Genomic DNA, 27089 nt, shown 5'->3' with positions numbered 1-27089 from the left:
ATCAGTGTATGAATGGGGGTGAATGGGTGAATGATGTCATGTAGTGTTAAAGCACTTTGAGTGGTCGGAAGACTAGAAAAGCGCTCTACAAATACAGGTCCATTTACCATTTACCATTGTCTGTGTCCTGCTGCAGACCCTGTGCCATGGTGGTGCCTGACACTGAGCTTATTTGTGAGATAATGCTCGTTGCTGAAGGCTTCCGGGATGCTAAACTTTTAGCCAGGAAGTTTATCACTCTGTACACTCTCTGCAAAGAACTGCTCTCTAAGCAGGTAGGAGAAAAGCACTTAATAGCATTGTTATATTTCATAATGTTGGATTAGAGCAGAGAGCATCAATAATAAATATGTTCAGCTATACCTTAGGACCACAGCGTTGCATGAAGCCATCTTTGTTCTTTGTATGATATGATTTATGGCAAGTGTAAACACAGGAATACACATATTTACTGTCTACTCTCCTTTGTCTTTTAGGACCACTATGATTGGGGTTTGCGTGCTGTCAAGTCTGTCCTGGTTGTTGCAGGGGCACTGAGAAGAAAAGACAAGAGTAGACCAGAGGATCAGGTGACTTTCATGTGTATGTCATCTCACTGCCACAAGAGGAAGACTCTATAATCTATAAGTGAATTTGACTTCCCAGGTGCTGATGCGTGCGCTGAGGGACTTCAACATGCCTAAAATTGTCACTGAGGATGTGATTGTCTTCTTGGGACTGCTGGGAGATCTGTTCCCAGGCTTGGAGGTGGAGAGAGAGAGAGACTGTGAATTTGAAAAGGCTGTCCGAAAAACCACGCTGGAGCTGCGGCTCCAGCCTGAGGAGACATTCATCCTTAAGGTTTGAGATGATATGGTGTATAGCTGGTCAATGCTTTACAAAATGAATGAAATAATCTATTTCTACATTTATTTTGTCAGGTGGTGCAGTTGGAGGAACTCATGGCAGTGCGTCATTCTGTCTTTGTTGTTGGAAACGCTGGGACTGGGAAAAGCCAGGTTAGATTTAATTGCATTACAGATTGTGAAAGTAAATGCTTAATTTGTTTTGGGGATGTACATGAAATATCACTTGCTTATCTTTTCAATAGATATTGAGAGTTCTCCATAAAACCTATGTAAACCTGAAGAGGAAGCCTGTATGGAATGACCTCAATCCAAAGGCAGTAGACAGAGATGAATTGTTTGGCTTCATCCACCACGCAACTCGAGAATGGAAAGATGGTAAACAAAGCTGACTTTAGATGAGATGACAACATGTAAAAGTCATTCTAGATCCAAACACTGCTAATACCTTGTAATCTCAGTTGTGGTTTGCGTTCTTCATCTATGTAAGGTTTGCTTTCATCACTGATGCGAGAGCAAGCAAACATCTCCCACATAGGACCTAAGTGGATTGTGTTGGATGGAGACATTGATCCGATGTGGATTGAATCACTCAACACAGTGATGGATGACAACAAGGTACCTCCCTCCTGTTCACTCATTCACTATTGTACAACACATCGCAACCAAGGTGGTATAGATAGAATTTTTTTTTTATTTCCCCCTCCTTCAGCAATCACTTCCTGGAGTGTAAGTACATGGAAGTATTTTTCCAGAGCAATGAATCACAGTGATCTTGCTTTGAAATATTCTAAAGCATCTCCGTCACACCTGATGAGATATGAAGGTGTTTTCCTTATCGTTTGGGTAGAGTCTTGTCCATCATATTGACCATGCAAATGTTATGATATGAGGAAACCGTAATGCTTCATAACGTATTTCAGGTTCTGACTCTGGCCAGTAATGAACGCGTGCCACTCACTTCGTCCATGAGACTGGTGTTTGAAATCAGTCACCTCAGGACGGCCACTCCTGCTACTGTGTCCAGAGCAGGAATTCTTTATGTCAACCAACAGGACCTGGGCTGGAACCCGTGAGTCACAGTTTTGTATTAATATCAAAGCATTTTTTAGGTTTTCATTGCACCGCTGTTTTTCATGTGTTGTGCTTGTTGCACCAAAGTGACTATGTTGTGTAAATCTATTATATTCAAAAGACAAAGGACACTCATTTAGATCCCGATCATATCAGCTCATCAATATAAAATGATTCCTTCCTGCTCAGGTACGTTGCCAGCTGGATCGACCAACGAGAACGCCAGACAGAAAAGGCCCACCTCACCATATTGTTTGAAAAATATGTTCCTCGTTGTCTAGAACAGATGAGAAACAGCTTCAAGACCATCACTCCTATCCCAGAAAACTCTATGGTGCAGGTACAAAAGCACATGCAGTGAATCACTTCCTTTGTATGCCTACACAGCCAGCAAATCAGACGTCAATATTTTTTTTCTTCTTATTTAGACCCTGTGCACTTTGCTTGACTGCCTTCTAACACCAGAAAGTATTCCATCGGACTCTCCACGTGAGCTTTATGAGACCTACTTCACCTTTGCCTGCATCTGGGCTTTTGGTGGGGCCCTGTTTCAAGATCAGGTATTACTTTCATTTAATTCAAGTGGGTGACATTAAGAATAGTATTTCCCTTTTAACTTGTCAATTACTTACATGTAGTAACTATACCGACGATTTTAGTGCATGGGTTTAGACATGACAATAATTGTCCTCATAAAGCTAAGAAAGCTTTGGTTTTATTTCATATGTGCTCAAAACTCAACAGTTGTCCCTTCACAGAAATTATGCATTTTTTCAATATTCCACTGTATTTACTCCTTGATTTGTCTTTATACTTCTGTTTGGAAGGTATCAATATAGGGTGGTGTGCAACAAAGTGCCCTTTTCTGACAGACAAGTGAACAAGAATAATATAAGCTCAACTGTCAACAATTTAAACTAATAGTGGGGTTTTTCATTGAAATTATATGAATTAATGCATGATATTATATCTTCAATGATTTGTCCAGCTCTATGATTACCGGGTGGAGTTCAGTCAATGGTGGACCAAAGAAATGAAGACAGTGAAGCTGCCAGCACAGGGTACAGTGTTTGACTCCTACCTTGACCCTCAAACCAGACGGTTCCTGCCCTGGAGCGAGACTGTGCCTCCTTTTGAAATGGAAACTTGTACACCATTACAGGTAAGAACATATACACTTTTATAAAAAAGGAGATATTAGCACCCTTCATGTAACTACAACAACACTTTCTTTCACAAGCAGCCTTCATCAAGAAAAATAACCAAAAATGAACAATACAGGCATATTTAAAATACATGTCTGCCTCAATGAACATAATAAGAGAGGGTGAAGTCCAATCATGAGGTTATGGCAGGGGTGCTCGAATGGATGATAGGCTTTCCACTGTGTCTGATTACCATCTACTACACCCCATACCAGACTGTGTGGGGGTGAAGGCATGAGCAACAAGGCTTGAGCTATCACCCACACGCTATTGTCTTTCTTTATGCTCCTGCGTACAGCTGTGAATGCTCCAAAGGCTCTTGCTGAGCCATAATTAGTGGGGTTTTGTTCTGAACAAATGATGCTATTATGACAGAATAGTTGTGCTGTACTAGGGAAATACAAGAAATTATAAATCACATACAATTCACTGAACACATGTCTGTCAATAAATCACACTCAAAGAAAGCCATAATAACTATGTATGTTTCTGCTCTCTGTCTCCCTGCTGTTTCTATGATTGCAGGCTGTTCTGGTGCACACAGCAGAGACTGTGCGTCTTCGGTACTTCATGGACTTGTTGCTGGAGAGGAGACAGCCAGTAATGCTTGTGGGGAATGCTGGAGTGGGAAAGACTGCACTTGTCAAGAACAAGTTTGACTGTCTGCCAGAGAGTTACATGACAACAAAAGTACCCTTCAACTACTACACTACCTCCCTCATGCTGCAGGGTGAGTGAGGCTTTCTGATTGTTCTTTACTGACTAGAACTTCAAGTAAACGGTGGCACCATCTGCTGGTAATGCTCAGATTCAGACTGTGGAGTTTCACTGCAATCATTACTTTAGTCATATGATATCCTCACATTGCTAAAGTTGGTTTGACAAGTGTGAGATTATTCTAGCTCTTTAAAAAACATATTGTTTGTGTAGTTTAGCTGATTTTATTTTTGCTGTAGATTTGTGACAAATCACTTTGGTTTCTCTTGTAGGGATTCTCGAGCGACAGCTAGAGAAAAGAGCAGGCAGAAGCTACTCGCCTGTAGGCAACAGAAGGATGCTCTACTTCATAGATGACATCAACATGCCCGCTGTCGACAGTTATGGAACAGTGCAACCTCACACACTTATACGCCAGCATCTGGATTATGGGCACTGGTGAGAAGACCTCTTACAATTTGTGCCAGTCTTTCAGTTGCGTTTTATGCCACAACATGAAATATTTTTGCCAAACTATGGTGTGTTCTGCTTATTACACCAAGCCGTCTTTTCTTGCCCTCTATAGGTATGACAGGCAGAAACTGAGCATAAAAGAAATACACAATACCCAGTATGTTGTGTGTATGAATCCAACTGCTGGGAGCTTCACTATCAACCCCAGACTACAAGTATGTTTCCCACTTATATTGCCCTCAATCTTATTTTCTGATGTTGGATTAAAAGAAGCATACTGTAGCAGCATAATTTATTCTTCAATGCAAACGTTCCAAATGTTCGGTATAGTGTAGTTTTAAGTGAGGATTAATTAATGCCTGTTTGAATTAGTGTACACATTGTTATTTTAAAGCTCCCTTTGACAGAGACACAGTTTATCCGTTTAGTTAATGTGATTTTATGGTAGATCTTAATCTGTAGAAAGTTCTCAGAAACCCATTTCCGTTGTAGAGAAAAGGATCAGCATGGAAAATAAGCAGCAATTAGGAAAAACTCCTGTGTGGTTTGGATCATAAACAAAACATGTAACAGATTTTCAACATAATATTTTATACTCAAGTGGCAGCATGGTTAGGATGTATTTTAACGACGCATGAAGTACTGCTGCTACTGCTGCTATTACTGCTCCTACTGCTATTATTAGTACTGCTACTACAGACAAGGCTGTGACATTTACTTTGAAAACATATTTCCAGATAAATTATTTTGAATAAAAAATGCTTACCAATTATATATTGTAAGATGTTGGGGTGAGACTGAAGTCATTCCTAAACTGGCATCTTTTAATGATCAAAATGATGACCTGCTCTATATTTGCTGACGTTTGATTGTGCCTCTACTCCACAGAGACATTTCTCAGTGTTCGCGGTGAACTTTCCTTCGCCTGAAGCTCAGATGTCAATCTTCAGTCAGATCCTTTGTGGCCACCTGAAGCAGCAGCTTTTCAGTCCACTGGTTCAGAGGAGTACTGGTGCTGTTGTTCAAGCTGCCATAACGCTTCATCACAAGATGGCTCACAGCTTTCTGCCCACAGCCATCAAATTTCACTACACATTTAATCTACGCGATTTGTCTAATGTCTTTCAGGTAGTACCAATAGTGAGCATTTTTTGCGATTGGACTTTTGAAAGAAAAGTGCAATATTCATACAATCATCTGTGTTATTCAGGGCATCCTGTTCGCTGGGCCTGACAGTGTAGAAGAGATCACTGACCTGGCACTGTTGTGGCTCCACGAGTCCTGCAGAGTGTACTCAGACAGACTGATAGACGTCAAGGACCTGCAGCTCTTCCGAAAGCTCCAGATGGAGACTGTGCATGAATGCTTTGAGGTGCAATACAGATTCTTATAAAAATAAATAAAAGACGCATAGTATAAATGGCTGTTCTTCACCTCCAGATAAAAAGGTACATCAATTATTTAATATACTCATCCTCTTCCAGGGACTGGAGGAAAACAAAATGACAAAGCTGCCGCTCCTCTATTCCCACTTTGCCAAAATGGGCAAAGAAGCCTCTTATGCTCCGATTACAGACTGGGCTGTGCTCAGGTCCGTCCTCAAAGATGCCCTGGAGAGCTACAATGAGCTCAATGCAGCCATGAATCTGGTACTGTTTGAAGATGCCATGCAACACGTGTAAGTATAGCTTGTTTGCATGTTATTACAAAAATTAAAATGATCATAGTGAACTTAATGAAATGATTTCCTTTGAAAATGTTACTGGAATGTTTTGCCCCCAAAATGATACCGCACGCACAAAACACACATCAACGAAAGGAAGATCTTATAAACCACATAAAGGCAGTTTAATGCAGAAAGGGAAGATAATATAATGTGTTATTGGCATATATTAAAAGCATCCATGCAGCTGATGTGGAGATGACATATTAAGATTTTTTATATTTGGTCGCATAGAGGTGTTTCATGGCATAACAAAGATTGTGTTGTTACCAGCTGTCGCATCAGTCGTATCCTGGAGTCTCCAAGGGCTCATGGCTTACTGGTTGGGGTCGGGGGCAGTGGGAAGCAGAGCCTGACTCGCCTGGCCGCCTACATATCCTCTGTGGAAGTCTTCCAAATCACTCTGAGTAAGGGTTATAGCATCCAGGACCTCAAGGTAAATACATATTGAGCCAAACAGAACATCAAGTGCAGTATCACTTCATTAAAATTACTTTTATGAAAATTTGTATTTTGTAAGTGAGTGGGGTTACTATTTAATACCACTGAGAAATGTTTTACTATCTCATCATCGAAGCTTTGAAGTTTAATTTAATTTCATATTTTTAATTTGAATAACCGCTTAAAAAATGAAGGTGTAATCATGGGACTTGTGATAATCTCATTGATTATCGTTGATTTTATTTTCTCTAGTGGACCATTATACAGTATAGTTGCCGTCCATTCATGACGTGTTGTTTTATTTAGATGGATCTGGCAGAATTGTTCCTGAAGACTGGAGTGAAGAACCAGCGTGTGGCTCTGCTCCTGACTGATTCACAGATACCTGATGAGCGGTTTCTGGTCATTATTAATGATTTACTGGCATCAGGTTAGACCTAAACTATACAGTAATCATTCGTTGTTTGAGCGTTTTCTGCTTTAGAAAACATCATAAATTATCAAACTTGTTCAGTCTTTGAAATCATAACGTATGATGAGTGGATACTGATCACAACAGCTTGTCAGACTGTGATTATGATTGTGTCTTTATCTCCAGGAGAAGTTCCAGAGCTCTTCAGTGAGGAGGAGATTGAAGGTATTGTGTCTGGTGTGAGAGCTGAGGTCCGAGCCCTCGGACTGCTGGACAGCAGGGACAACTGCTGGAGATTCTTCACTGACCGAGTTCGACTACAGCTCACGGTCTAGTTCAAATATTCCATCTACAGAAATTATTATTCACCAGTGCTTCTAGACTTATTGGTCTAAAATAATAACATTTAATGATGTATAATTGCTGTTTCACTTAGGCAGATTTTGTCTTGACAATGTCTTTGATTATCTGTCACCACTGTTTTGGGATGCTGTCTTAGTGAGTGGCCTTCTGTTAACATCTTATTATTTCTTCTGGAGAGACTGTCACTTTTAGGAAAGAACCGTGCAGCTACAAAATGCCTCAGTTTTAGAAAGAACATTAGTTCTCTTAAGTTTGATCATTGTAGTTATTGAGTCTGGCCAAAGGGACTTACCACACAGTTAATTTATACATAACAATTACAACATGTTCCTTTTATAGCCTTCCATAGAACCCCTATTTGGTGGACCTCTTATTTAAAGATATTGTACTTTTTGAATTGACATGAATATTACATAGACAAGTGTGTAATATAATGTGTTTTTTATATATTGGAGCAACATCTAGCTGCCCTTAACAGAACAATTTTTTCCAAGAGGATTTTGATAGTGCCTTCATAGGCGGTATGCACAACCAGAAAGGATTAAGAACATTGTACACATACTCTGTATATCATTTGAGCCACACAATTAAAAACACAGCTGTTGTGAAGTGTTATTAAATATGTTTGACATGCGTTATTAACAGAGCCAGACAAACCGGGGGGTTAAAAGGAAGGAAATTCTTGTCTCGGTACACATGTACAGGGCTTCTGGTAGTGCCACCGTCTGCTCCAGCCAACTGGGAATGTGGCTGCCTGTCAACATGCCAAGGCGATGAAAGTGGGGGCCCAGAAGGCTGCTAGTTATGTGTTGATTTTCCCAAGTGCACTTGGCTAGTAATCTTGTTGTGGTTAAGTATGAGGATGCATGTTTGTACAGACCTGTTTGTGTATGACTGCTTGGGTGACTCTTTGTTTCCCTGCTGCCTTCTTTGTAGGTGGTCCTGTGTTTGTCTCCCGTTGGCAGTGCTCTCCGTGTTCGTGCCCGTCGATTCCCTGCTCTCGTACAATGCACCACAGTCGACTGGTTCCATCCTTGGACCTCAGAAGCTCTGCACTCGGTCAGCCTCAGGTTCATCCAAGAGATCGAAGACATCGAGGTCAGGCCTTTGAACCCAATCTCTGTCATCCACATTTTGAAATTCTGAATGAAATGGTTATTTTGTGGCTCCCTGCTTTGTGTGAACTTTAACCAAATAACAGTATCAGCTGTCCGAGATGCATCCATAGGTGTGACATACAGTACAGTACCTTCCTTAGGTTTGCTTTGTACCCCCTTATATCAAACTGAGTTAGATTTTAAGGAACACCCTCTAATTACTACAGTGCAGCTGGATTAACTTTTCCATAGATCCCTCATCGTTAGTTCTCTGTTGAGGTACTGACAAATTGCTGAACACATGCCTGGAGACTCACAGTGAGTGCAGGCATACCATTGTTTTCCATCATAGCAGTGGAACGATCACAACCCAGGATCATTTATGTTAATGAGATAAGAGTGATTAAGCACATAATGACTCTCTAAGGAGGCACAGCTGTCACAACCAGGAAGTGTCATCACATGTGTGAACATGTGCCAGACCATTACTTTCCACTGTTTGTGCGTGTACATCTTACCACGTGTGGATGTTCTGTGGGTGTAGTACTGCTATTAATTATTAGAGCATTAGTACTTTAGTAAGAGTTGAAGAGGTAACTTCAGCACTAATATTATTAGAGGTAGGAGGTGGTGTTGAGTAATGGTTGTAGCAGCAGCTGGAGTACACCAGTATTCCAACATTAGCGCATTCGGATAGTAATTAGAGCTGCAACGAGTAATCGATTAATTGATTGAGAGAAAATGAAACTGCCACTATTTGTAATAATCATATAATTGTGTTTGTAATTTTCAAAGCAAAAATGCATTCGCTGTCGTCCACGATTGTAAAGACAGACAAAGATAAGATGTATGGAGAAAATACTCTTTCCACAATTTTCTGACATGTTAGACTAAGCGATTAATCAAGACAATATTCAGCAGATGAATCCATAAAGAAATTAATCAATAGTTGCAGTCCTGGTAGTATAGAATGCTATTCAGAAGAGGAGTTAATCATTTCCTTTTTTTTCATGGATTCAAAAATAACTTTGTGATCATTTTAGTTCATGGGCATTAATAATAAAATATTTTGAAAAGTTAAAACAAAACAACATGTCACACATTACTGTATATTTTTTGTCATTAATGACTGTTTAACAAGAAATTATCATTTATTTAAAGTAAAAAATGTAAAACCCACTAATAGTTGTTCCACACGGCCAATCAATGAGAACTTCTTTCGCAACTCAACTGAACATAGCATACTTTGTCAAAAAACATTATGTCAGATCTTAATTAATAATGATTTTTTTCCTCCCGGCTCCATGATCATTAACAATGGCGTTTTGTGAGTTATGGTTAGGTTTGATCCTTGTATTGTCTGCTCATTTGTTTTTGCTTTAATTGATCGCTAACTATATGATTAATAGAGGCTCTGTGTCATTGCGCACCATATGATGAATACCTAGTTGGAATGTAGTCCAACAGCTCCTGTAGACAGTTTAGAAAGTTGGAGGACATCAGAGATAATGTAAACAGTGTGCATGTCTTACAAGCTGTATGTCAGTAGTCTAAACACATTATTTTCATAGAGGTTTCAAAGCCTAATCATTCCTGCTAGCTGCACCTAAATTTCAGATTGAGTAAGTCAGAGCCGGCCAAGTAAAATGGCAAAACTCGTAGATGAATTCAAAATTTATGAAGATAATATTTCAGTCCCCATCAGGTTGGGGATGTTAAACTCTACTCAATTCAGCTCACCCTGTTCTCCCCTCCCCCCCCTTGTCTGCTTATTTTTACAGCCTGCCGTCCAGGAATCCATCAGTCTTTTCATGGCCTACGTTCACACCAGTGTCAACCAGGCAAGTGAAAAATACCAGCGCAATGAGAAGAGGTACAATTACACCACCCCCAAGAGCTTTCTCCAGCAAATCACCTTGTACAGGAACCTTCTGGAGAAGAGCCGGGCTCAGCTCCAGCACAAGATGAACCGGCTTGACAGCGGCCTTCAAAAACTCCAAACCACTGCCGTTCAGGTACACGTCTTTATTATATACTGTGAGCGTTTAAATTAGGTTTTTGAGCTGCAAGGTTGAAGTAGTAACATTAGGAATAGTACTAGATTTAAACAGTGTGGGTTTTTCACTTGACATCAAGTATATTACACATTGAAGTATGTGTAATTGTTTTTCTCCATTTTAGGTAGAAGATCTAAAAGCAAAATTGGCATCCCAAGAAGCTGAATTGACCTTTAAAAATCTGAATATTGAAGCTTTAATTACAAAGACTGGACTGCAGACTGAGAGGGTTAGCAGCAAGAGAGAGGCTGCAGATGTCGAAGCACAAAAGGTGAGCTATCCTATCACATTTTGTTTTTTATTCACTTTTTGACATTGCACTCTTCATACCACACCATTCACTACATGCACTTTTTGTGATTTATTTCATTATTGTTGCTTTTGTGCAGGTTGCTGTCATCCAGGCAGAAGTTTTTGTCAAACAGAAGGACTGCGAACATGACCTAGATAAGGCAGAGCCATCCCTGACAGCGGCTACAGCAGCACTGGACACCCTCAACAAAGTGCTCAATTTGATCAAACAAGACACTAATCCATTAAATCTTTGGCTCATTCTAAAGACAATATGATGTTTATTATTCTTTTTTTAGATGAATCTTACTGAGCTGAAGGCCTTTCCAAACCCTCCAGTGGCAGTGGTCAACGTAGCAGCAGCTGTGATGGTTCTGCTAGCACCCTGTGGTCGGGTGCCTAAGGATCGGAGTTGGAAGGCGGCGCGGGCCTTCATGGGCAAGGTTAAGCTGTCATCATGTCAAACACATCTGCCTGATTAATGCCAATCTAATTTGTGTGTGGGCCTTGACCCTGGCCATGGCCAGCATCTCTCCATTGCTCACATTACATCTGGATGGCTCTATGAATATGCTCACTCAGTAGGGGTGCAAGTGTGTCAACCTGCTTATCAACCGCTCGCCGCTATTAGTGCAAGTGTGGCCATAAAAAGATGTATTTGGTTTTTAAAATGCCTGTAGAATTTAGCACGAATTGAAGGTTAATTCTTTCTTTTCCAAAAGCACCTTGGATGTTTTTCTTTATTGGTTAATATGAATTACTTAATGGTTGTTGATTATTTTAAGTGTAAGTGATAACATGCATCTATTACATCCCTTTTTAAATTGATGATTTAAAAAAAAAAAAATAAATCTATATATATCATGCTAAAACGGTTATTTTTCACTGGGATTCTTAACGTTAGGTGTAGGTGGGCGACAGTTGAAAAAAGGAAAGGCCAGTGCCATTTAGTGGAGATAATAAATATATATATATATATAGTTTTTAAACCCCTTTACATTCAACATGATACATTTTATATTTTACATGCAAATCTAAATGCATTCAGATAAGTTCACTATGCTTTTTCATTATGACAATTAAGAGTTCTTCCATTGCCAACGATTATAGGTCATACCAAATCCATTCATAAATTTCACACTACACCAGATATTATATAATTTGTATTTTAAGCCTTGTTATGGGGGGCTGTCTCTTATAAACATCAGTATTAAGCTCTTTTGATTTGTGTGTTCTGTCATTCTCATTTTCATTTTTTTTTTAATACTGGTTTCAGCCCAACATGCTGGTGCTGTAATTAATGTATTCCATGTATTTTGTTTACTTCTGTCAGGTGGATGATTTCCTACAAGCCCTGGTGTCATATGACAAGGAGCATGTCCCTGAGGTCTGTTTGACTGTGGTAAAACAAGAGTATCTGAGAAACCCAGAGTTCCACCCTGATCTAGTTCGGACCAAATCTACAGCTGCAGCGGGTCTCTGTGCCTGGACTATTAACATTGTCAGATACTATGAGGTCAGGCAATTCCTTAAGCTACGTTGTTGTTTTGATAAATGTTAACGCCATTCTTTCTGTATTTTCTGTACCAGAAGGTTTGCTCTTTACTAAGGAGCTTATTTTTCATAGTATGCCTCCTTTTCTTTTCAGATTTATTGCGAGGTCATTCCAAAGAGGCATGCACTATCTCAAGCTAATGCTGATCTATCCACAGCAACAACCAAAATGTTAGCGGTTCAAAAGAAATTGGCAGTGAGTGCATAGTTATTATTATACTCAATTAGGTCACTTAGTCTAAAAGCTAGATTTTTTTAATGGTGTCTAATTTCCCTCACTTCCTTTTAATTTGTTTCTCAAGGATCTTGATGCAACCCTCCAGTGCCTAACTACTCAAGTTGAAAAGGCTACAATTGAGAAAATCAGTTGTCAGGAGGAGGTGATGCGTACCGACCAGACCATAGAGCTGGCCAACCGACTGGTTAAGGGCTTAGAGGTAAACATAAAGACATAAAGGGGTTTGTTGGTATCATTGGGGCTGACCTGGCATTGAGTAAATTGTCAATTTGCGGGAGGCATGCATGGAGAGGTGCTGGTAATCGAATTGCATCAGTAATCTGGACTCAACGTTGTTATGTCCTGGCTAGCGAGCCTGACAGTTGTGTGAGTAGATCAGGCAAAGGGAGATTTTTACAGCCTGGCCCAGCAGCATACTAGGGACTTGTGAGACAGGTAGAGAGGGCTGGACCACAGGATACGCATGGCTGAACTTGGCAACTGGCGGACTGAATGGTATCCAAATAGAGATGGCAATCATTCTGCTCTCAGGCAGTGCAGTAGAGAGGTTGTGTGTACAGAATGTGTTTGTGTTTACTGTATAAGTAGGTTAGGTTATATACATGGTGTGTGTGTGTGTGCGTGTGCGTACATGCATTTATGTGCTCATGTCCTTGCACAATCTCTAGTTTGTAGTGAAATAATAATTACATCTCAAGTTTTTTTACAAATTGAAAAAGTATCAGGGGAAATTGTGGAATATGAATATATGGAATACATAAATGTTGAATGTTGCATATTTGTATAATTTGTTGAATATGTATACAACTCTTATGCACTCCTGTGCATGACTTTTTCCGGGCTGCAGTATCTATTATCTTTATGGAAGCTAATATGAAATAAAATATGCCGATTATAGTGGCCATTTTGTAATTTTTTTTATTGCAGAAAATAAATGTGGTTTGCATGGAATAGCTTGGCTATTAAGCATATCAAGATAAATGTTTTGTCTTTATGGCATTGACCTGGAAGCAATAGTGTTCAGACTAATAAATCAGGCCGTCTATATTTAATCATTAACTTACCTCAAAGCCTCAACAGCTGTTGAAAATTAACAATGTCTCACCCCAGACTGAGTGATATTACAGGCAATCCATAATGCATTAGAGTAAAATTATAGTGATTTTTAACTGTCTGAGAATTTATTATGTGACATATTCTAGATCCTCAGCCCCTTGTAAGAAAATGCCATGCATGATTTATTGTTGTAGTGCTGTCACAGTCATTGTATTGAAGGTTTTAATGAATGCTAAATTGATGCAGAGTGAATCTACAGCCACACATTCAAAGCTATTTTAAGGGAATTGTCATTGTATGCTTTACTGCTCACATCTTCTTAATTTGTACAATAAATGTAGTGGGAAGTTGCCCAGCACGTTCATGTCCCTGCACTGTAGCGTTCTCAGATTTAAATCTTCTTCAGATGGGCTAAAATGGGAAGGTTTATTTGGTGTATCCTGTGTATTTTTAAAATGATATTAAAGACTGGTCTTTTGTCTTGCAGTCGGAGAAGAAGCGCTGGTCCAAGGCAATTGTTGAGTATGAAAAACAACAGAAAACCCTGTGTGGTGATGTCCTCATCACTTCAGCATTCGTCTCTTACATGGGTTACTTTACCAGACAGTATCGTGTGGAGCTCCTCCACGATGCATGGATACCGTTCCTTCAGTCTCAGAAGGTACGGCTCTCGGTGTTGCAACACTTTTGTTTTGTTTAGACTGCAGTTGCTTAGAAAGTCAAATCTTTTCTTCTCTACAAACATCCACAGCGTCTGTGAACCAGAGCTCATCATACTGCCTACAGTGTTTCAACTATAGTGACATCACTCCTCTGTTTCTGTTCCAGGTCTCTGTGCCCTTGACAGAAGGCCTGGATCCAATCCTCATGCTTACAGATGATGCCACTGTGGCTGCCTGGCATAACCAGGGCCTGCCAAATGATAGGATGTCCACCGAGAATGCTTCCATCCTGACCACCAGTGAGCGTTGGCCGCTCATCATCGACCCACAGCAGCAGGGCATCAAGTGGATCAGAAACCGGCTGGGGCCAGAGCTGAGGGTGGTGCAGCTGGGACAGAAAGGGTGAGAAGGGGCTGTATTCTGATTGCAGTTAAAGCGCCTTTAAATATATTAGTTTGTATTGTCTGTTGTTTTTGTTAATCCATATTGTTTCAGAGTCTGAAACCTTTACCAACATCCAGTAGGGACTGCTAAAATAGGGTAGCATACAAATGGGAATATAAATTTGTTCCACCCATTTTATTCTGTTTGCTTTTTTGTTCCATAGGTATCTAGATGTGATCGAACAAGCACTTGTTTCTGGTGAAACAGTTCTGATAGAGAATCTGCTGGAAAAGGTAGACCCAGTCTTGGAGCCTCTGCTGGGTAGAAACACAACTAAGAGAGGAAGGTTAGTACTCAAACATTACATTTACAGTGTACGATTAAGACTAAAACAAATACACATACAAAGTATTAAACCAGCTCTCCAACAGTAAATGCTTTGTTTTGTTGGATCTGTTTACCATTGGACTGTTGCACACCAAACACCTTTTAATCAATGTACAGTTGTTGTATCCCTGCTGATACACAAGTCGATGTTCCCACAACTCGTCCCAATGGGTTTGTGGTGATAGAAAATAGGAGCAGATTTGCCAGATGGTTGAATCTCACTGAGCATTGAAACACCAGTAAGACTTGACTGAATGCATTATTATTGCCCGCTCTTTAGATTATAAATGAATTTGCAGCACGTGTTCTGAATCCCTGAGGCCAACATATTGATTGGCCCCTCAAGACGGGTGATAGATGTATATTCGTGTGTTCATATTCTTTAGGTGTGATGAATATTGACCAGCCAAACCTCAGTGTAAAAGCTGAATTAAGGACAGTCATGGTTATGCATAAGGACTCCTGTCTCCCACAATAAGGATGGCCTGTATCACACTAAATTATGTGGCCCTCCATTATTATGGCAAACCAATTCAGCTTCAATCATTTCATAAAGCTGATCTGTGATTTGCTGGAATTTGTCTGCATACATTTTTTTGGAAACAGAATAATAATATGACTGAATCAACTTTACACTCTCTACGATGACACATTGCATCTTGATTATTTACAATCGCAGCATTAGGTCATATGAGGGTATATTGTATCATTTAATTATGAACGGGGCTTTACACGAATGCCACTTGACTTTAAAATGTTTTAATTGTATACGTGCTCTCTAAACTGGCACTCGTTTTAAACACCCTGCCTTTGGTGAATCTATCCGATGTCAAACCTGATTTTCAAACATGACAGTTTAAATAGAAAACACCTGATATTGACTTTCTGCTTTGACTTCCCTCTCAAAAGTGTCTTCATCTTTCTTGCTCTGATCTATGTATGACCATGAATATTGAATATCTTAACACATGTTCATTGAACTTTTTCTGAAATCCTGTCTGTTCAGACTTAACAATTCATCATAGTAAATCTGATTATAAGTTTATCCCTTGCAGATGACCCACACACTTGTTTCTGTCGATGATTAATACAACCTGCTGGGGCAGCCATGATGGATCTGGTGGGGATCCACAGCTGAAGTTCATTAATAATTGGAATGTTGTAGAGTGTGAAGTAATGAATACTAATTATTCCTTTCATGGCTGACGGAAGACTACAAGCCAATCCATCAGCAAAGACTTTAATTTGGTGGAGTAATGGTTCTATCAATAGTATATTAATTCTGGCTTGTTGAGATATAGAGTTGAACCAGACCCAGGCCATGAGGAACCTGTGCCGTAAAAATTGGGGCCTTGCCTCACATCCAAGGGGGTAATTAGAGAAAAATGAAAAGCCACCAGGTTCGTCAAGCCATCGCTAATTTAATTGAAATGCAGGAACAGATAAATACTGGCTGCTGTGGTGATGATATTTCATAATTCTTTAAGATTGGCATTTGGAGCCTGCGTGAAGTTCTTTCCTCTGTTGAGGTTGCAATGCATGGAAGTGAGAGGCCGATGGGCTCAGATGCAGAAGGACAACAATAGCTTTCAAGATGCAACATTACCACAGTTCAAGTACTCTAGAGGATCATCATCATCATTCAAACGTCCTCATTCAATCATTAAATCATAAGTGAAATCACCTGCACTGGTGATATTTCTAATCAGAGTCAACTTCCAATCATCATTAATGTTTCCTTTTCTCTGTTTGAAAGGTTATTGATGGGAAGATAAAGCCAACAAGAGAAAATCCCACTCTGCAGCCGATTTTTGCAATTAGATTCTTTGTTTGACAGACAGAGAATAAGATAATTTACCACTATGTTTTCAGCAAAGTGGTGTGTGATTTGGAAAAAAAAGTTTGATTAGTAGTTTGATAAAACAATGCAAACTCAAATCCCATTGGCTAACTTTTTCTGAAGCTTTTAACCAGTAGGTTTACTGTAGTAGTTGTCATGGAGATGGATCTGTAGAAATGCAAGCTCAGTTGATGTTGTGATTTTCTCCTTAATACTTGAAGGACCTCCTGTCCATACAGCTTTCACAGATAGGCAGAAATACATTTATGCACTTACTTATTTCTCTGAAGATGAAGAACATGGTTTAAAGCCTAAGCATAAGTGGACCCGAGTTTGAATTGTTTTGTCAAATAGATATACTGTTCATTAAAGTGTTTTTGTATTGTGCTCTCCCGTTATTAAGGTATATTCGAATTGGGGACAAAGAGTGTGAATACAACAGTAACTTTCAACTCATCATCCACACCAAGTTGGATAATCCCCATTTCCCTCCTGAGCTCCAGGCCCAGACCACCCTCATCAACTTCACAGTGACTCCTGTGGGCCTGGAGGAGCAGCTGCTGGGACAGGTAGTGTCCCGGGAAAGGCCGGACCTGGAGGCCCTAAAGGTGAATTAGGAATTTTAGGAAACGTAGACCGTTAAGCCTGCGGTGAAGCATTTGTATTGACGATTTGTCCATGCAAAACATCAGTCTTTAATACTAAATAGAAAAATCTGCATTGTTTTGTGGACGTTTCCCAAGATGGAGCTGACCACACAGCAGAACCACTTCAAGATTGAGCTTAAGAGGTTGGAGGATGACTTGTTGAGTCGCCTCTCTGCAGCCCATGGTCATTTTCTGGGAGACATTTATCTGGTGGAGCAACTGGAGAACACCAAAAGCACAGCCGCTCACATTCAGTGCAAGGTGAGGTTATAGAGTCCTATCGGTTGTGTCATGTGTCTTTTTGTCTTCCAAGTATTTTTCACACAACAGGAAGCACCTCATTGTATTGCATTTTCTGCAAATGATGTGTAGTTAGGAATATTTGTAATGAGATGGTTTTGGAGCATGACTGAGAGCCTAATAGCTCATTTTGTGCAATTGGAACACACAGGTGGTGGAGGCGAGAGAGAACGAGACAGAGATCAACGAGGCTCGAGAACTTTACCGCCCAGCAGCTGAGAGAGCGTCACTCCTCTTCTTCATCATCAATGACCTCAGCAAGATTAACCCCATGTACCAGTTTTCTCTCAAGGTGAAACCTTTACCTCTAAATTAATCTTGGGGGACACACATCAGGGGATAAACAATGTCCTATTTGAACAATGATGTGTTGGAATATTTATTTATTTTGGGCAGTTTTAATTATTATTTCTTTTGGTAATTAATATTTGAGGCACAGTCACCTTAAACCTGCGCTTCAAAAGTTCAGCTATTGTTGTGTTTAGCTGTCAATCAAACGCAGAGCTTCGGGTCCTGTCTCTATGTATGTATTACTTATCAGATCACTGTCCTCCCTTTGGTTGCATTCCAGACCTTTAACTCTGTGTTTAACAAAGCAATGGAGCGTGCAGAATGGGACGAGGATGTGAGGACCAGAGTGCACATCCTCACTGAGGCCATCACCTATTCTGTATTCCTGTACAGCAGCCAGGGCCTGTTTGAGAGAGACAAGTTAACCTTCTTGTCACACACTGCCTTCCAGGTGAGGGACTCAGGGCCGCCTCAAAGGTGGGGCCTCCTGTCATCCTCATCAATCAAAGTACTTTTCTGCCCCCACATTAACTTCAATTAAAAGCAGTCTGCAGGACCATACGCTGCTATTGATTACCTCTCACACCATGCTCCATGGCTGCTGTTCAGACAGTTGGTTCTGACAAGGGGGTTGGTTCTGATGGCATAATGCAATTATCTGTCATTGCGCCAACTGTTTTCATCTTAGAAATTGTTCTGCTCTGAAGGCTGTCCTTCATGTGGCTATTTTACATTCAGAAGCACTTATTCAGCCTGTGAGTTCATACAATCCCTTTGCTAGAGTTTCTTTTGTAGTTTTCAGTTATTGTGGACATTATTTAAAAGAGATCAATACAACATGGATCATTACAAACTGCTCCTGGTCCTTCCCCTCAGATTCTGCTCAAGCGGGGCCTGATTGATGCTCAGGAATTTGACTTCCTTCTGCGTTTCCATGTGGAAGCTTGCAAAGTTAGTCCTGTGTCCTTCCTCTCCCTGCAGGCCTGGGGAGCCATTAAGGTATGGTCAAGGCTATTAACACATGTGATATAACACGTTAAAGAGTCATATAATGATTATTGTTAGCCATCAGATCATCACTACACACAATATTCCACCACTTAGAGAGGTCTTCTGGTCTTTGTTATGTGGATACAGACCATTTCTAACATGGAGAACTTCACTGGACTGGACAAAGACATCGAGAGCTCACCAAAGCGCTGGAGAAAGATCGTTGAGTCCAGTTGTCCTGAAAAGGAAAGACTTCCCCAGGACTGGAAGAATAAAAGTTCTTTACAGAAGCTCATTATCTTCAAAGCACTTCGCCCTGATAGGATGACCTATACATTAAGGTAAGTCGATGACCAAAGAACATTTGTATTTCTAAGTGCTGTACATCACTGACATGTTTGACTGTTTCCTGGCAGGAACTTTGTGGAGGAGAGCATGGGATCAAAATATGTGGACGCTGCCATGCTGGAATTTGATCAGTTGTTTGAGGATAGTGGCCCCTCAACCCCTGTATTCTTCATCCTCTCACCTGGAGTGGATCCACTGAAAGATGTAGAAAAACTAGGTACTGGGTTGGTTATTTGTAGATTCTGATCACTTGGTCGGGATAATTATTCTAACTTGTCTTCCTGTGCAGGATTGAAGCTGGGATTCTCCATTGAGCAGAGCACTTTACACAACATCTCCCTGGGACAGGGGCAGGAGGAGGTAGCGGAAAGGGTTCTGAGTAATGCCTCTAAGAATGGACATTGGGTCATTCTGCAGGTAGGAACCAGTACTATTCAGTGAACAGGCACATGTAGTCCCTGCAGGCTGCTTTTCCAGCAAGCCTGTAATGCACCTAATGATATTATCTCACCCCCTGAGTGAGGAAATAAACTCAATTTGGTTCAATAAAAAACATAATTGGCTAAATCAGTACCATAAATGCCTCATTTTAAAGGGAGAAGCCTGCAGCCATGTGAGTCACTGAAGGTTTTCTTACTAATTCAGAAAATATCAAGACATTTTTTTTGGAGCATTAAGCTTTCACTAATGAACACAAATATAATTATATATTTAAAAGCTATCAATGTGCGACATAATCTGCCTAATCTTTATGAAATGTTCATTGTTTAGAATGTACACCTGGTGGCTCGATGGCTGCCCTCTCTTGATGCTCTTCTCGAGACGGCGGCGTTTGGCAGTCACCCAAACTACAGGGTGTTCATCACTGGGGAACCCGCACCGAGCCCTGAGCAGCATGTCATCCCCAGAGGCATGCTGGAGAATGCCATCAAAATCACCAATGAACCCCCCACTGGCATGAATGCCAGTCTGCATGCAGCCCTCAACAACTTCAGTCAAGTGTGTTGAACATTTCAAATTTCTCTAAAAATGTGTAATATTTGATTAAAATTAAAAGAATTAATGTAATTCACTGTCATCGGTATTTCTTACTCTCTCTTCCCAGGACACTCTGGATATGTGCTCCAGAGAACAGGAGTTCAACTCGATGTTCTTCTCCGTCTGCTTCTTTCATGCTTGTGTTACGGAGCGCCGTAAATTTGGTCCCCGAGGGTGGAACCATAACTACCCCTTTAGCACTGGAGACCTCATCATCTCAGCCAGTGTCTTGTACAACTACTTAGAGGCCAACACTAAAGTAATTTGTACCATTATTTAAAAAAATACATGTTCTATTTATGTTTTATTCATATTTATAATGATATAAGTACAACTTTCTTAAGCTGTGTAAATGTATAATGGCTATGGTGTTGGCATTCATGTTGGACTGCGAGGTTGAATTACAGGTCATCTTTTGTTTCAATGTTACTTGTGAAAAATTTTCAGTCCTATCTTTTTGTCATAGTTCTTTCTACTATGAACACGCAACCTATAATTTAGCTTTATTTCACAAAGACAAAAAAATCCATTCTTGGGGTGCTGCACCCCTCACAACTGCATTCCTCTTAGCACTCTTATTACTCTGGTCACAACCAATTATGTCTCCTAGGTATTCTGTCCTCCAAAAACGAATGTCCTTCATTATGTTAACCAAACAGTAACCTGTATGTGCGTATACAGAGAATTCATTAGGAGGGCAATGAAGCGTTATCCTAAATGTAATTACATGCAGCCAATGTGACAGTTCACAACGCTACATAAGTGATCACTGCAATTAGAGCTGATGAAGGAAGCAATTTGCAAAACAATACAGGTACAAATGATTGTAAACCTCCAGCTTTTGTAATTTGTTATGAATCACAGGTCCTTTTCTTCCTCCTTCACCCTCGCGGATCATAATCTCCCGCTGAGGAAAAAAAATCTTCTGTCATACATGAGATCAGTGTGTCTGTGTGTAGAGAAACATGGTTTCCCTACTGTTATTATTATAATCGTGCTCATTTGGGAGGAGATCATATAGTTGTTGCTTGAAGTTCCAAAAGAGGAATGGAATAACAGAACTAATACATTTAACATAATTAGTCTTCAAAGTTTATATGCTCCTAATTATTTAAATACTACATTGTTCTTATATTTGCATTGTCACATCAGTCTACAGACTGCGTTTATTATAGTCCATGCAGGTGCCCTGGGAGGACCTGTGTTATCTTTTTGGTGAGATCATGTATGGAGGACACATTACGGATGGCTGGGATAGAAGACTGTGTAAGACTTATCTACAAGAGTTCATGCATCCAAAAATGGTAAGTCAGTGTTCATGTTGCCAAGTAAGAGGAATCTTTTCATGTTTCTCTTTTTTTGTGTTTGGTCTCAACGCAACTATTGCAAGATAATTATATTTTAACTGGTTTTATTATTTAATGTTCAAGATTTTAAAAATCCCCACTTGTCGAGTTGCATCTACTGTACACTCAACTACTGGTCACATTCACATTCATTGTACTGCGTCATAGTAAAGACAACCTACAAACTTGTTTTGAATGACCTGTTCAGGTAAAGGGGGCCCTCTTGGGATGTAAACCTAAACTGCAGCATTGCACCGAAAGTGTTTGGTATTGTTGATTTTTCAACCCTCACTTTGGTGATGTAATCTTTCTGTGCTGCCAGCTGCTGCATGCCACGCTACTATAAGCATTATTAGGTATTCAGTGATATATTCTTCAATCGGAAATGTATTTGTTTATCTTTCATAGGACTGATCAGCCAGTTCACTTTTACTCAAACTAACAGCTACTGTTACAAAATAAAATGTGGCCAAGGACTTGCATTCCTTTCCATCATATTTTAAACTCAAAACACAGGCTGTAAGATTTGTGAGTTTTTTTGTTTTTTTTCGAACTTTTTATTTAGCATTTTCAACAAAACGGAGCAATCCTTGACATTTGAATAAATAAACTCAACAAAACAAACCGCAAACAATCTAAACAGCAGTATCAGTATCCATAGTCCAGCCCAAAGCGAGTACAAATGCCAACCTCCACATACATGAACATCTACACCAACAAATGCCCACACACACAACCATCCATATCCACATACACACCTGCATAGCATTCCCACCCACCCCTTCCCACATGTATATACTTTTACACATACACTCCACAAGGAGGGCTCAATGAGGAGGGAGGGATGGACTGAATAGTTAAATTAAGTACAATTAAATGGTACATGCAGTAAATATTAAATTAAATAAATAACTGAAGTAAAATAAAAGGAGGTTTAAGTTGAATATTTGTCATCGTCAACAGTTTTGCTTTACGTTAAATTGTGTGCTGTATGTATTTTTTCTCTTTTTGTTTTCTCAATTTCATTTCATAGTTTGAAGAAGAGCTCTTTCTGTGTCCTGGGTTCCTATCACCTCCATTCATGGACTACAGTGGTTACCACAGTTACATTGATGAACATGTCCCATCTGAGAACCCCACTCTGTATGGTCTACATCCAAATGCTGAGCTTGAGTGCCTCACTGTCACTTCAGACGACCTCTTCAGGACTCTGATGGAACTGCAGCCACAGGGCTCCTCCAGAGGGGAAGGGGCCGCCCAGAGCACAGAGGAGAAGGTGTGGAGGAGAAAGAATCATTACTGGGGGTGAAAAGGCAGCTGAGAATACATTAACCTACCAACATATATAACCTAACTATGTATATTATATTTGTCAGGTCAAGTCTGTCATTCAAGATATCCTTGACAAGCTTCCTGAGGAGTATAACATGGCAGAGATAACCACGAAGACAACTGAGCGGAGCCCCTACATCTCAGTCTGTTTGCAGGAGTGTGAACGCATGAATCTTTTGCTAGCAGAAATAAGGAAGTCCCTTAATGTGCTGGATCTTGGCCTGAAGGTGCAGTCTACTGTGATGTATACTTAATCAATAAAACAGACTTAACATTTTTTTTTACATTAAGATTCTATAAAATGAATGAGGATTTCTTTGTCCACAGGGAGAACTCACTATTTCCTCCAGTATGGAGACTCTGCAGTCAGCCCTGTTTAATGACTCCGTTCCAGATTCCTGGGTCAGACTGGCTCATCCCTCAACTAAAACACTGGCCCAATGGTAACTACTCCTTTCTAATAATATTGTATTTTTATTCAACTTGGAATTCAATATCTCCTTTTTAATTATGTTTATCGTGTTTCTCCGTCACACACTGCATTTTATTGGAGCAAAAAGGATGTCAATGCATGCATATATAATAGGATGAGCCTTGCAGACTCATTGTAAAGGCTTCAAGTAATGACTTAATTGTTTAATATTTGTTTCATCAAGGTTTAATGATATAATGTGTAGCTGTCGAGAGTTGGACAGCTGGACTCAAGACTTAGTTCTTCCTGCAGTTGTTTGGCTCTCAGGACTCTTCTACCCACAGTCTTTCCTCACTGGTGAGATTACAATCCTTCAACCAGAAAGGCAGATGATTTAGGTGACATGTGCAGAAACATTAATGTGCACCAGAGCCAGCAGATGTATTAACATGCTGACTTTTTTTCTCCCCAGCTGTTATGCAGAGCATTGCTCGCAGGAATCAGTGGCCCCTGGACAAGATGGCTCTGACTGTGGATGTAACAAAGAAGACAAAAGACGACTTTGGACACCCACCACGTGAGGGGGCCTACATTCACGGACTTTTCATGGAAGGTCAGAGTAATTCAATGTAACCTCCGATGCATCCTGCTGTACTCAATCAAGTCACATAGATTTTTTGACAGTACTTTGAAAACCTTGTTGGTATAATATGCTCCTCTGTATGACAATGAAACCCACCCGTTGTCTCTTAGGAGCACGTTGGGACACCCAGTCAGGAGTCATCTCCGAGGCGGTTTTGAGGGATCTGACTCCCGCCATGCCGGTGCTGTATGTTAGAGCCGTGCCTGCTGATGAGCAGGAGCTCAAGAATACTTATGAGTGTCCAGTATACTGCACTAAGCAGCGAGGGTCCACATATGTATGGACCCTCCACCTCCGAACCAAACAGCCTCCTGCCAAGTGGATCGTAGCTGGAGTGGCACTGTTGCTGTCTGAGTGAGACGTTCGAGGAGCAGCAGTTGGACAAAGATGTCAGGTTTTCACGACACTATTATCGTGGCCAAAACAATTCACAATAACGATAGTATTGCTATGTCGAGGGGACAATTTTGAAATAATATTTATAATAACGCTATCAGTGTTTCTTGTGTTTTAGAAAATGAATTACTCATGTACGGTGTTGTTAATGTATCAATATTTAATTTGGTTAATATCACTGTCATCGTCAATACCGGTATTTGGCGACACCCCTAATATCTACTGAAAGTATTATGCAAACAGTGTTAACATTGTATTTAATCATGTATTGCTTTAATTTAGCTTTTTATCATGTTTTTCTTATTATTACTAATAAAACAGACATCATTATTCAGTTTTAATGTTGCCGTATCCATTTTGGTTCGTACGTGACAATACTGACATTGTAGTGTATGATCGTGTGTGTGTGTATGTGTGTTAGATATGAAGATAATGGCAATAAGGAAGTGTAGATGCATGTTCAGCCAGTGCTGAACCTGTTGTGTCTCTCCGACACTGTTGAGCCTCTCTCTCCCTTGAGATGCTTCAGTCTGGTCATGATTTGTTGGGAGCTTATGTCTCTATTTTAGACCATGTAATTCTGGATAGGGAGCATATTTTATTGGAAGGTCAAGATTAAAAAAGCCCTCTGGCTGCCCTCTTCTAACTGAATGATACACAATGCCGTCTGGAGGGTTCCCGGACAGAATTCCCAGGAGATGATGTGCATGGTTGCTATTGACTTTTAAATGAGGTGCATTTGACATTGACCTTTTGTACGGCAGAGGCAGAATACAAATGGACGAGTGTAATTCATTCAGCCGGGCCTGTTGGAGAAACCTATTCAAAGACACTGATAGCTTTCTATGAGAACGCAGCACATTGGATGACCCATCTTTTATCTGTCCGCTCTCTCTGTTAGCATCTGATTGACTTGATACAAACCAAATAAAACCTTTAACTTTGAATGAGTCGAAAGAAACAGTCGTTTTTTTATCTAAAAATGGTATCTCTTTTTAAACGGATTTAATTGAGGTTAATGGAAACTGAGAAGATGTTCTGATTAAAGTTGGAGTGTGATAATGCATGTATACTGAATGAGTTGTGCATAATTCATGTGCTGTTAACCTTGTGTGTCACAGCTATGGTAAAATATCGGGGGAGGCTGGGATCATACAGCACAGAACAACACGGGGAAACAAATTAAATCAAAGATTCTGTGCAATCGTGAGAAGAAGATATACAACAACCTTTTTTATGTAACATTTATTCATTCAAAACAAGCTCAAAACGTTTTGGAGCGTTCATTATTCTTAACATCAGTAAGCACACGGTGTCAGAGCAGGGATCTTTGGATATTAGCGGAAATTTGCCCAGGAAGAGACGGGGCAGGTGCAATATATCTGCTAAGATAAACAAGTGACATATGATGTACAAATTACAGCCACTCTGTGTTTTTGTATGTTTCTTTTTGGATAGAAATCAGCACTCTTATCTTCTCAAATGAGATTTTCTCCAACGCTAATAACTGCTGTGTTGCTCTTAATTTCTCCCTGCAGCCAAAAGTGGCTGCAGACAGTCATGTAGAGGACGGAGGATTGATTCTGTGTATTGTATTGCTTGGGGGGGGGAAATGAAGAACCAGCCTTCCTGTAGTTTCTCTTCATCTGTTCCTCTCTTCCTCTCATTAGCACGCCACAGCAGCCAGCCAGTCATTTGGTGACAGGGAAATGATACAGTACTGGCAGTGTTTGGGAGGAAATGGCAGGGTACAGGGCCCGGCGCAGCAGGGGTCGTGCCACAGATAGTCATGTTAAAGGCCAAGCAGGACACCTGGTTAAAGTACGGGAGGGCATCGGGGTCATACCGCCGCCTCACGGTATCCAAGAACCACATTGTGTACCGATGTTATCTGAAATATTTGACAGATTTTACACATTTGTAGCATTTGTAAACCCCTGATTATGTGAGAAGCGGGTTCTCATCACGGGACATATTGTACAGGCCAGCAGCTGTTATATTGTGATGTACAGGAGAATGCAAGCCCTAGCCTAGTTGCCTACAATACTATGGATTAATTAAAAATATAACCAAAATTAATGTGTGCAATTTTAAAACTGTTTCAACTGAAAGACTATTTTAGATTGTCATGGCCTGATTAACCCACTAGGGGGCCCCGTGGACCAACCATCTCATTTCCCCCACACTTTATGCTTTGTGAATGTATTAATTGTTTATTAAGCACAAGATTATTTAGTAGAATATGCCATGTAAGCATATATAAACCAAAGATAATGAAAGATTGAAAAATGTTAGTGGTTAACTAATACGTTTACAAAAGCTGTGTCGTACTCACGCTGCCACAGAGGCAGTGAAGCTTCGGAGACCGAGTTGGTCTGATGTTTACTTACTTACCTACTACACGTCTGTTTGATCCTTTAACTCATCTTATTTCATCTTTGCTATATCATGTCAGGTGTAGGAGTTTACATTTCATTTGCCTCTTTAATTAAATGTTTAATGTCACCACCATAGACATGTAAATGTATATATTTTACAATAACCAAC

At 40.2% G+C, this 27089-nt stretch overlaps 1 protein-coding gene across 1 annotated transcript in view; it reads left to right on the top strand.

The window, feature by feature from the left end:
- Positions 1–24504, top strand: part of LOC117745785 (dynein heavy chain 11, axonemal) — a 37482-nt gene extending 12978 nt beyond the window's left edge. The window contains exons 36-82 of the mRNA XM_034554315.1: positions 137–275; positions 477–569; positions 646–840; positions 921–998; positions 1091–1223; positions 1336–1463; positions 1769–1917; positions 2109–2259; positions 2348–2479; positions 2908–3081; positions 3650–3854; positions 4114–4279; positions 4407–4509; positions 5183–5422; positions 5505–5666; positions 5779–5972; positions 6291–6453; positions 6765–6888; positions 7057–7199; positions 8170–8331; positions 10112–10345; positions 10512–10658; positions 10777–10890; positions 10978–11121; positions 12012–12194; positions 12327–12428; positions 12535–12669; positions 14014–14187; positions 14355–14590; positions 14796–14918; positions 17203–17407; positions 17543–17707; positions 17898–18038; positions 18318–18488; positions 18914–19036; positions 19175–19368; positions 19444–19592; positions 19665–19792; positions 20147–20374; positions 20481–20672; positions 21589–21717; positions 22793–23035; positions 23136–23318; positions 23419–23534; positions 23748–23860; positions 23976–24116; positions 24257–24504. Coding sequence (XP_034410206.1) covers positions 137–275; positions 477–569; positions 646–840; positions 921–998; positions 1091–1223; positions 1336–1463; positions 1769–1917; positions 2109–2259; positions 2348–2479; positions 2908–3081; positions 3650–3854; positions 4114–4279; positions 4407–4509; positions 5183–5422; positions 5505–5666; positions 5779–5972; positions 6291–6453; positions 6765–6888; positions 7057–7199; positions 8170–8331; positions 10112–10345; positions 10512–10658; positions 10777–10890; positions 10978–11121; positions 12012–12194; positions 12327–12428; positions 12535–12669; positions 14014–14187; positions 14355–14590; positions 14796–14918; positions 17203–17407; positions 17543–17707; positions 17898–18038; positions 18318–18488; positions 18914–19036; positions 19175–19368; positions 19444–19592; positions 19665–19792; positions 20147–20374; positions 20481–20672; positions 21589–21717; positions 22793–23035; positions 23136–23318; positions 23419–23534; positions 23748–23860; positions 23976–24116; positions 24257–24504 — 7495 coding nt within the window. The remainder of the gene's footprint in view (positions 1–136; positions 276–476; positions 570–645; positions 841–920; positions 999–1090; positions 1224–1335; positions 1464–1768; positions 1918–2108; positions 2260–2347; positions 2480–2907; positions 3082–3649; positions 3855–4113; positions 4280–4406; positions 4510–5182; positions 5423–5504; positions 5667–5778; positions 5973–6290; positions 6454–6764; positions 6889–7056; positions 7200–8169; positions 8332–10111; positions 10346–10511; positions 10659–10776; positions 10891–10977; positions 11122–12011; positions 12195–12326; positions 12429–12534; positions 12670–14013; positions 14188–14354; positions 14591–14795; positions 14919–17202; positions 17408–17542; positions 17708–17897; positions 18039–18317; positions 18489–18913; positions 19037–19174; positions 19369–19443; positions 19593–19664; positions 19793–20146; positions 20375–20480; positions 20673–21588; positions 21718–22792; positions 23036–23135; positions 23319–23418; positions 23535–23747; positions 23861–23975; positions 24117–24256) is intronic.
- Positions 24505–27089: the final 2585 nt, after the last annotated feature.

The sequence above is a fragment of the Cyclopterus lumpus genome, chromosome 16 (assembly GCF_009769545.1).
Source record: "Cyclopterus lumpus isolate fCycLum1 chromosome 16, fCycLum1.pri, whole genome shotgun sequence".
NCBI classification, from domain to species: Eukaryota; Metazoa; Chordata; class Actinopteri; order Perciformes; family Cyclopteridae; genus Cyclopterus; species Cyclopterus lumpus.
This window is presented reverse-complemented; position numbering and strand designations above follow the sequence as displayed.